The 12,059-nt window shown below is 38.2% G+C and overlaps 1 protein-coding gene across 1 annotated transcript; it reads left to right on the top strand.

Annotated features, from left to right (window-relative positions):
• Positions 1–597: 597 nt before the first annotated feature.
• On the top strand, positions 598–12,051 carry LOC117319443 (the record flags this gene model as incomplete). Its single annotated transcript, XM_033874245.1, has 10 exons — positions 598–1,425; positions 1,625–2,804; positions 2,972–4,341; positions 7,711–8,401; positions 8,549–8,665; positions 8,820–9,136; positions 9,417–9,521; positions 9,784–9,940; positions 10,827–11,010; positions 11,175–12,051. Coding segments are annotated over exons 1-10 (5,826 nt in total), but the record flags the coding sequence as incomplete, so codon positions are not given.
• Positions 12,052–12,059: the final 8 nt, after the last annotated feature.

Genomic DNA, 12,059 nt, shown 5'->3' with positions numbered 1-12,059 from the left:
AAATCTACGATCCCGAAGATCGACAAGTGGTATAATGAAGATGTGCGCTATATCTTAACGGAAGTTAAAATCAAATATGCTAATCACACGAGAATGTCTTTTATATCAATTTAAATAATTTTGAGTGTACTTGTGATTGTAGGTTAAGTTGTGTGAGAAGACGGAGAGAGGAGCATATACCATTCTCCTATTTGCGAGCCAAAACGCCATATTGCTTACATCTAATAGTTATATAGATGTGTTTATTTCATTAGGTTATGCTTGCGATTCCATCCAAAAGCTGGAGGTAACTTCATATCGAAGAATGTTCATACCCACGCAACATGGACAGAGAGATACACAAAGATTGAGAGGACCCGTGATCTCTGTTATATATACGACAATGCTAAACCAGAACATTGCAGTGTAAGTGGTTCATGTTTGGAGGAGCCATTGACGGTATCGTCACGTGTCACAAGGGAGAGAGTAATAAGTATTTCAACATCCGGTTGGACGGATCCATTTCCTGTAGGAGGTAACGTGCTACACTCGTCCGGAATTGAATCGCTCCAAGTGTCGATTCATGACATAAAGGAAAGCGGTATTAAAAGACTATTTATGGATAGTGCAAAGGCAGACGGCACAACGGACCTAGATATGGTACAAAATTCTATGGTTACCTTACAATTACCTGGACACGAGCCAGCCATGTACGGCCTTCTGCTGGAGGTCAAGGACGTTGCAAATAATATACGACTAAGCAGAGCATTTGTCCTGTACGACAATTCATCCAGAATCGGAGTTGACTCACGATATAAGCTGTATGTAACATCAGCTGCAGAAAATACCAACTACACCTGGCAAATCGTACATAGTGAAATATGTGTTAGCTGGCGAGATCGGTACTATAACGACAAATTTGTGCATTTTAACCCTCTCAGACCAATAGACGCTGACGAACATGGACTCATCCCGCCAGCCTACGATCAGACAGACGGTATATTGCCTGTTACAGGCACATCAAACGTGCACGGAATCACCCATTTTGATTACGAATTAATTAAGGAAACTGATGGCCAAACGATTTCTTCCAATGTCATCAGTAACATATCTTCTCAGAGTGTCTGCATACCACATACAGTTAAGGATGGCGATACATACAGATTCATGTTGAATGCTAGTGACATTGTAGGAAACTCTTTTGATGAATCCATTCAGTTCTTCGTTGACGCGAGCCCTCCTGTAATATCTAATGCCTGGTTAGTACGGGATGGACACCAACAACTGTTTGTTCACAATTCCACGGATCTGTTTAGAATGCGGCTAGAGTTTGACTCGTACGACACTCACAGTGGACTTTTACAAGTTCTCTGGTGGTTCTACGAGACAGAACCGGAAAGACTGATAGGACAAGGAGCGGAAGGAGTACGACAAACCAATAACGAGGTTAGCCTTTATTTATATATAGATTTATCTTCAGATTGACATATTAGCTTTAATAATAATAAGCCATTATGATGTAACAATATTTTATGACTTTCAATCTAAATCATCTCCTATGTTATATACTTAAATGCATACTATTTCACATTTGTATACAAATTTCAAGTTAAATTCCGTAAAATTTTTAAAATTCTCTTTTCAGACGTCATGTTCAGAACCCCAGTTGTGTATATGTCCATTTGTCGGTATCTGCCAATTTGTCCACTTCAGTTTTGACCTAAACGCATTAACTGTTAACAACACTCATATAGGTAACCATAATCGGAAGTACTACTACAAGATTGAAGTTACAAATACGGCCCTATTGACAACGTCAGTTGTAGTCGACGTAGATGTTGACGAATCGCCACCAGCAGATGGCGTTGTTTACGAAGGATTAGACGGCCAGACAGATATTGACTACATCAGTGAGTCCCGTATCTCTGTTCACTGGCATGGTTTTATTGATCATGAAAGTGGAATTGAGTTCTTCAAAGTAGCTGTTGCGACCAGATGTCTCCAAAATAATGAAATAGTTTCATCGGGAAACTTAACGGGACACATCCAGTATAAAAATACAACATCAACATCAACCCAGTTTGATATACAAGCTCAAGGGAAATATTTTGTTACCGTTATTGCGTTTAATCGTGCCATGGAACCTTCATCTGCCGTATGTTCTGATGGCTTCACAAAAAATGACTCTCCACCTGAAATAATCAATGTTACACTCACCAACGCACGGACAAGAAAACACAAAGTATGTTATAACGGTGACATTTGGCTCATTTCTGAAAAGCTGACACGAACAAATATAAGCGGAGCATCATTGTGTTCTCATCAATGTGCAGACACTACAAATGGATTTAAACTCGAATTACTTCCACTAGAATACAACCAATCATATAACACTAATGCCTGCAGTATGACGAACCTTAATCATTTCTACCTTCCCGTTGACAGCATTCGTCTTTCCTGGACATTCCTTAACAATAACATACCAATCAGCACAACCTATGTTGGATTTGGTTCAACCATCCTTTCAGCTGATTTCCCAGATCTTCAGAACTTTGAATCTGTTCATCAAAATACATTCTTCAGACAACAACATATTGGCTTTACTACCGGAACAGAGTTTTACATCTTCATCAAGGCCGTAAATAAAGCCGGCCTTTCGACTACAGCAACATTTGGTCCTGTTGTAATTGACGAGTCAGCACCTATATGTCCCTTGTCAGTACCGTTATATCAGAACGGTTCTCATGTGGTAGCAAACCTACATAAGAACATGTTCACAGACGATGAACAGCGAGAAGACGTTTCATCCATTGTCTACCGAATTCGTAAGTATTTTCAATTTTTGTGATAACAAAATATTTAATGATAAGCCATTATTTTATTGCACAGTAGGGTTTATGAATATACTACTTATATATTTGGTAAACAACATAGTAAATTGTATTTTATTTGCCATCATTTATTTAATTTACGCGAAAAACTTTTTTTATAGATTTTGAGAAGAATGAGGGAAATTCAGGCTTTTCGTCTTGGGAAGCATTCGACACAGCCGTTTGTACAAACGTTTCTGATTTTCTGGCTTTTTCCATTGACTATCTTCAGGAATTAGTTACGGATGTGGACAATACATTACACATCGAACTACACGTATTCAATATCGCTGGTCATTACTGTACAGTGATGAGTGAAACTATCCACCTTCCCGCTATCTATAAACCAACCATCGGGTCAGTAAAAGATATATATCCTGGATTTACTGAGGAACCATTCACCGATAGAGATGTTTCTTTTTCCCTCACTGGTTATTGTGTATCGTGGACAGGTATATCCGATCAAATGACAGCCGTGACTGTCGAAGTTGGCCTAGGGAGCAGTCCGGATATAGACGACATCGATAACTTCCACACAGTAGAGAATCAGAAGTTTTACTGCCAAAGCAATGCAACTCTCACCAGGAACTCTACCTATTTCGCTGTATTACGAGTAAACAACAGTGCCGGGATGGGTCTTTCGTCCTCGGATGGGTTCACGGTACTTTCTGAAGATGATGTACTGAATTTGGTATCAGTTTTTGATGGCCCGGGCTGTACTAATAACTCATTTGTATGTCAATTAACTCTGCAATCGGACGACACTCTTCCACACGCTACTGCATCGTGTGACCAAATACTACACATCGGCCACCGATATACTGTACAGTTCCCAGAACAGCTGCATGATGTCATCACTATTACCAGCGATGATGTCATATTCAACAGAGGTGAACCTGGAAGTATTACGTTTACACCTGTTGTTCATCGTCCGGTTTTTAAGATCGCTTCAAATATTCCGGAAAACGCTCCCGAGATGAGATTCAATGTATTCCGATGCCAGAAGGACATCGATTATCATTATGCTGGTACTCCTATAGCTATACACTGGGAGGTGAACGGTTACACTGATTACATCACACACTTTGAGATCTCTTTGTTTGTGAAGGACACGGACAACAGTGTTAGTGTCATTGAAACGGTAATCGCGACTGCCGACTTACGAAGTGTTGTATTCACTAACTCAATAACGGACGCAAAATATATTTTTGGCTCAGTCAAAGTATGCTTTGCAACTACCTGTCTAGCTGGAGTCGTTTCTGATGGATTTGTAGAAGAAATTGAAGCACACATTGGTCCGATCTCAGCCATTCTTACGGACTATTCTGACACGTGCAGCACGATCAATGTGTCCTGGAGTGACGTTCAGTGTTCGAATATAGCGGATTCGGGTGCCTTGTTTTATCGGTGGAGAATAGCGGATAGTGACAGCGGCATGTCTACGAACCATGACTGGACCACAAGTGTTGGAAATAGAACCGAACATCACCAGGTAATTATACATTAATATGGTATGTTATACATTTTATATATTTGTTTAATCAATATTGTCACATGATGCATTCCGTCATGAGATCTAATACGTTTTCCAGAATTCGCTTCGTCTTACGAACTTTTATCGAGATATATTGGGGATTTTTTTACAGTTACTATATTTAGATGATATGAGTATATCCCGTTATACATGTACGTGTTCCAATGCCGGACACATCCCAATATCATTCTTCCATCAACTATTCGCAGGCGTATAGTAACATGTCAAAGATAAATGAGAATACAAATGTTAGAATAAATATAGAAAACTTAAAGTTAAAAAAGTAACCAGTTAGATATGTATGCATTAATCTATCTCGTTAGTACAAGTGATGGAACATATAGTATTTGCAAGAAAGAAACAAAACAAAATTGTATTACACATTCACAAAAGGGTTTTTCATGGCATAATTCCAAATACTAGTCAATATATAAGTGTATCTACGTGAAGACATTAAAATTGTTAACAAAATTAGAAACAACTAAACATTTTTCTTAAATACCTTTTGCGTTTTTAATTAACTGATATATTCACAATGCAGAATTTCCGTCTCAGATCGACTATGGTTGTCAAGAAAAACTTGGATTGACACAGATTAAGTAGTGACGTGGATAACTATTCTCTTAGAACTGCTTCAGCCATATGTTGTTAGCTTACCTCGTGGAGAAGTCAAATATGTACCCATTTCCGCAATACTCAGTTTAGTTTTTGAGTAAATACTCACTTTACTTAAGCTTTTTGTGCGAGATCATCGAGTAACGGGGAAAAAAACGCTAACATTGCGTTGATCACTCCTTTCCAGATGGCACCGTCTAGTTGACGTTCCGATAACGTCACACATAGACGACCTCATAATTAAGTCACAGATTCCCGCGCTTATTAATCCGCTGAACCTTCTTTACACTTCCTATATGTTAATTTAATCGCAGTCCGAGTTTAATAAGCTGAAGAAGGGAGAGATGTAAATATAATAAAGCTATGTTTTGTGAGTTTCTTTGAGTCGGAATGTCACACGCATGACATGTTTGTTTATCTTCTCGCTTTAATAGGAAGGAAGGGAAGGGATATGTACTCCGTACAGAAACGACAGAGGATATATTCCCTTTCTATGATATTTCTGACTATAAATGGATAGTTTAAGTTTCGGCTGTACTTTCATATGGCTTGTTGCTCGTCTCGAGAGACCAGCCTTACTGCCATTTACTTTGAATGACAGTACAAACAACAGGTTTGGAATCTGTATATTGAAGTTTTATTTGTTTTTTATTGGAGATTTCATGCATTTTTTATTAAACTTTTTCGCTGCCTTTGATTCCGACGAGGCTTGTAATCCAGAGCAAAATTATTTTGTAATATTTTTAGCCCACCATCTGATGATGGTGGGCTATTCAAATCGCCCTGCGTCCGTGGTCCGTCGTCCGTCCCTCCGTCCCTCCGTCCCTCGTCCCTCCGTCCGTAAACAATTCTTGTTATCGCTATTTCTGAGAAAGTACTGATGGGATCTTTCTCAAATTTCATATGTAGGTTCCCCTTGGTGCCTAGTTATGCATATTGCATTTTGGGACCGATCGGAAAACAACATGGCCGACAGGCAGCCATCTTGGATTTTGACAATTGAAGTTTGTTATCGCTATTTCAGAGAAAGTGCAGAAGGGATCTTTCTCAATTGCATATGTAGGTTCCCCTTGGTGCCTTGTTATGCATGTTGTATTTTGGGACCGATCGGAAAACAAGATGGCCGACAGGCAGCCATCTTGGATTTTGACAATTGAAGTTTGTTATCGCTATTTCTGAGAAAAGTAATGAAGGGATCTTTCTCAATTGCATATGTAGGTTCCCCTTGGTGCCTTGTTATGCATGTTGTATTTTGGGACCGATCGATAAACAACATGGCCGACAGGCAGCCATCTTGGATTTCGACAATTGAAGTTTGTTATTGCTATTTCTGAGGAAGTACTGAAGAGATTTTTCTCAAATTTCATATGTAGGTTCTCCTTGGTCCGTTGTATTGCATTTCTGGACCAATCTGAAAACATTGTTGACAGACAACCATTATCGCTAAATCTCAAATTTCATATACAAGTTTCCCTTGTTTAAAAAGCACCGGAGGGATGTTTCTCAATTTATACAGATTAGTAAGAGGAAGGGGGAAAAAAGGGAAAAGATCAATCTGACATGGAACCTATGAAGATCATTCAATCGTGGGCGCCAAGATCCCTCTGGGATCTCTTGTCAAATATACGAGATATTCGAAAAACAGGGTTTTGTGCGAGTGTGTTTCAGGATCTCGTAACTGTAAGCTTGAAAGACAGACAAAGAGTCAGAACAAATTTATAATGCGGAGTTCATCGATATAACTGTTGGAATCATGGTGTTAATTTGTATTAGTTAGGGCATTACGCTGGATTTACCTTTCTCATGTTACGGAAAGTATAACGCAGGTGTTTGCATGTTCCCGGGGTGAACATCAGATATGTTCAATGATAGACAATATGTTTAGTCTGATACATGATGCACAAAATAGGTAATCACATCTACAATCACACAGGCATACACTAAAGATAATGTGCATGCTAACTTCACATTATACAACTTATATATTCATATATATATATGGGTACTACTGGTAAAAAATACTAATGGAGACCAGCTGCCTTGCTAAAAGATGTCCTTTTTACAACGGACAACACTTACCAAAAACAAATTCTTCTTTATTTATACACAAACTTCAGAATAATCAGAATAATAAAACATGTATACTCTTTTCCTAATAAGATAAGGTTGGGATTGTTTTAAAACTATATTTTCTGAAAAATTGTCAATTTGTTTTTTACGTATACTTACTAAATGGTATTCACATTATCACTCCCATATCCATTCGTTCACTACACTAACCGTATAGTTACGTTTAGTGATTTACTTTTCCTTCTAATGCAATAAACTGACTTAAAAGAGATATGCTAGTTCCTAAACACCTCTTTCTGTTATTTATCTTTCTTATCTTTCTTTTGATTTTTTTTTCACAACGTGGATTTATTTCTAGTTCTTATATTATCAATGTTACAGCTGGATGCCAAAAAACTCATTCAATTTATGCTTACTCTATAATTGTTCGACAATAATATATATAGCAATATACATATAGGATAAAGATGTTAAGACTGAAAATGAAATATCAGCTTAAAGTCTCCTGAACAAGGAAATGTTTTTCCTCTGTGTGATAAGACAACATTAACTGTTCATGTATATCCACGAGTCGGTTTCTAGCTCGTGTTCATTGAATTTTTCATTGTTTATGTGACGATATTTTACTATTATTTACTACAGATAACAGAGTGTGTGAAGATTCCCAGTGATGTCTTTGCGCAACGCTATATTTGTCTGCAATCATTCTGTCATTCAGGAAGAGAGACAATCAGTTGTGAACAATTACAGATACAATTTCATCAGAATAAATTCTCCAAAGAAATAGTATATGACATCGACGTGGACTCTGTTGACTTTTCTGAATTAAAGCTATCAATATTTAGTTCAAATATTGGCGAGAAACTGAATAACGTTCATGAACTCGAGTTAGATTACAGTCGTACCCGACCAAAGTTAGGCGCGTGTATCATCGGACTACAGGACAGGAAAGTAACTTGGTATCTCATGACAAAGTCAGAAATCCCAAGCGACACATGTGATAGTGACATCAACTGTTTGGTGTATGTAGAAACAAATGAAGGCGCCATTTCTTTCGGAAAGGTTAATCTCGACGAGGGTAAATATTACATCTGTGCCAGAAGTGCAGCATGTAACCGAACAAGAAAGGACTTTGTAGAACATTTCGATAAAGTCGAATGTTGTAGTGATGGCTTGATAATAGACGAAACTGGACCAAGTCCGGGGTCTGTGATCCTGCACTCCAATGGAGGGTATATGTCTGATAGCAGTGAAGTATTCATTTCCTGGAGTGATTTCCATGACAACTTCGCTTCTTACGGTGTTGGATTCCTGCAGTACAGATACGCTATTGGTACGTAATTACAATATTCCTAGACTTCATTTGGCTTTAGTTTGTTATTGACACATAGAGCACATTTAACCAATAATCATATCTAGCGTCAAATAATAGTCTCTATTTGTTCATGTTCCTTTATTGTAACCTTTTCTACTTTCAAAGGGTCCTATCCTATGGGACAAGATGTGCAGACATATCGAGATGTTGGGGAGGAACAATCAGTACTGGTACGGAATACACGTCTGACATCAGGGATAGTGTACTACGCCACGGTAGAAGGTATCTAATACATTTAAACAATTTAGTTTCTACCACAATTTACAGATGTGTGATACATAGGAAATATACGGGATATATATTTTGACACAGACAGGTTATTAAGAGGTTTCATACTTCAGCCGAATAAGGAACTAATGTTTCTTTTCCATTAAAGCCAGAGACAAGGTCGGATTGACCACTACAGCGATTTCTGACGGTGTGGTATTTGACGACACTCCTCCAGTAAAAGGTAAACTGTTTGTTGGAGACTTACACGTACACAGATACGTGACGACACTTCATAATCGTGTAATCCATTGGAAGGGATTCTTCGACATGGAGTCAGGAATTAAATATTACGAAGTAGCAATAGGGAACTATGCCGATGTCCCGGATGTGGTCTCCTTTCTACATGTAGACCCCTCCACGTTTTTCTTTGACTTCAGTGATCTACACCTCCAGCATGGCCATCGCTATTACGCATTTCTTCGGGTAAGTGACATTATGCAATTATTTAATTTTTAATGATGAATTTTATTTTTAAAAACATAGCATAAGTATGATTTTTGTTCTTTAACAGCACAGCGATATTACTTACGGGTCACTGTACACGTTAGTCACAAGAAACAAAATAGTTTTGATATAATTATTGTACTTAGATATCCTCTTCCTGAATCATTTTAATTCATTGAATGGCCAACTGTTATCAGATGCGAAAACTTTGCATCTGTTACATTGTTGTAGACTTGAGTATAAAAATACACCATTTTAGGTAACCAACCGAGCTGGATTGTCACTAGTAGCCGTGTCACGGTATTTCCTTCTAGATGATACCCATCCCTTGCCAGGAATTGTCCGAGAAGGCCCAAGCTATAGTGTGAGTATAATGTCCTGTATTATACTTGTAATATGATTTGTATTCATACTCTTCAAACAACCCGGTGTAATCTATTAAAATCACACACAAAAACAAATATCAAAATTAAACCAGAAAATGAATGAATGCATGGTAGATACCATGAGACGGGACATTTATAAACACATCTAGTATTTTATGGTTATTTAGACGATATCAAAAGACAAATGTTAGAAAGACATCATCGACATTACGGTCTCTTCACTAATGTTATTTCTTTCAGAATGATTTTGCTTACCAACGCAACTTCAGCCACCTGGTGTGTTCCTGGGAGGGCTTCGCTGACCCCGAGTCTGGTGTGGATCACTACAAAGTCGGACTTGGGACGGGACCATTCAAAAGAGACGTCAAACGCTTTACGTTTGTGGGTCTGAGAACAAGTATGTGGTAATCGTTTTGGCGGCACCATTACTTCGCAAGAGAGTTTTATTCTTATGGTTACTCTAACCCCCACAGATACATATATATGGATACAGGGCCTAGCCACATCACTCAACTCTACTTAAACAAGAACACTGGTTGTTAAATCATCGATTTTTTCCGACTCTCACATTTATTATATATATATATATATTATTTTCATTTATTTTCTCTACTTAAACACTGGTTGTTAACACATCGATTATTTTCCGCCGTCACATTTATTTCATATTATTTTCATTTATTTTTTTTATGTAATTTCTCTTATTTTTTCTGTGTTAGATATTCCGTAGCATTTTACAAACGATTCCTTACTTTTGTGAACATTTTTGAAGTTGCATTAAATATTTTTGCTTTTCATATCGTCTATATCATTTCTTATCAATGCCTGTAAATATAATTGGAAGTCCAGTGGATTTGAGGGATCAACAAACTTTCATTTTTTTAAACATACTTAAATGATTCAACTTTGTATCTCTTGGCAAATTTGCCGATGGGGTGTTATTGACATGATGTCGTCTGTCCATCCGATTGCCGTTCATCCAAACCGTCTGTCCATTCTTTCTGAACGGAACCCCTACACTTTTATTGATTTCGATGAAGGTTAGTAAAGAGGATCAATATATGGTCAGGTGTACACGAACAGACTTCGTGTTTAGCCATTATTTTTAGATATTTTATGAATAGCTATAGTATGTAGACCTTGTGAACGCAGATTTGGATTGAGTTATGCCATATCTTTTATTTGAATTCTATATCGATCGAAGGATATTTACTGTATTTCACGCCTATTACTATTTTCCCTGATTATTACTAAATTGTTATAAACATCATATATATGAACAGATATGACATGGTCTGTACCCCTGGAGGAGGGCATTATCTATTACGTCACGGTTCAGGCATGCAATACCGGAGGACTGTGTACGGACGTCACGTCCAACGGAGTCTTGGTCGATCATTCGCCCCCGATACGTGGCCAGGTACTTGTAGGACGAGCGGAAGGACATCTTAATTATATAGGACAGAGGTAAAGGCATTAACAATGATTCAATAAAAATAGCAAGTTCCTAGTTTAGAGAAAATATCGAGGACTCAAAATGGAAAACTGCAGAAATAAGCTTTCTTTAATTTATATTAACTCAGTTAAACGACAATCAGAAACTTAATTTTAGTCTTTACTATGTTGTATAGATCACACATGGAGGTTTTCTGGGTTGGATTTCACGACTCCCATTCCGACCTGGATCATTACGAAGTTTGTATCAGTAGCACCCTCGATCCAGCCTGTAACGTTATTTCTTTGACCAACACACATCTGTCTACCGAACACCTCTTCACTGGCCTTGACCTTCCCATTCAATCGCCTCTTTACGTCACAGTTTGGGCATACAACAAAGTTGGACTTAACATCTACGTGACGTCAGACATGTTCTCGATCGACGTCACTCAACCGATCTGTAGCCAGACACCTGTATTCACATCTAGTACAGCTAATATTTCAGAGGAAACTTTCACTCAATGGGACACTTCTGTTCTCAAAATCTCGTGGATGTTTGAGGACTACCAATCCCCCATTGTAAGACATAAGGTTTCCGTAACAAATCACCATAACGGCCACACGTATATAGAAGACCTGGAACTTTTTTATGAAAATCACACCACAATTCTACTTAAACCAGAACACTGGCTTCTCAGCGGTGACCGTTACCAGGCAACAGTGGTAGCATGCAATGGAGCCGGGTTATGTACGGCGGTCAACAGTGGATATCTGTTAGTCGACTCATCACCGCCACACATTGGAGGATTCGGTGATGACATGTCGTGGAGATTACAAAACAATGGTACTACAATCAATGTAACGTGGAATGGGTTTGAAGACGTAGAATCAGGAATCAGCATGTATCACGTGAGTATTGGAGAGACGTATAGTGGTAATGAATTATCCCTCGGCTTCATTTCACTCGTACATGTTGGAGAACCTAGTGACATTCAGTATGGCCTCTTCAATGTAAATCAACAACTTCAAGTGGACAGTAAAATCATACTGACAATCATAGCGGAAAACTATGCTGGATT

This window comes from Pecten maximus, unplaced genomic scaffold (assembly GCF_902652985.1).
Source record: "Pecten maximus unplaced genomic scaffold, xPecMax1.1, whole genome shotgun sequence".
Taxonomy (NCBI): domain Eukaryota; kingdom Metazoa; phylum Mollusca; class Bivalvia; order Pectinida; family Pectinidae; genus Pecten; species Pecten maximus.
Note: the sequence above shows the minus strand (reverse complement) of the source record. Positions and strands in the feature narration are given on the sequence as shown.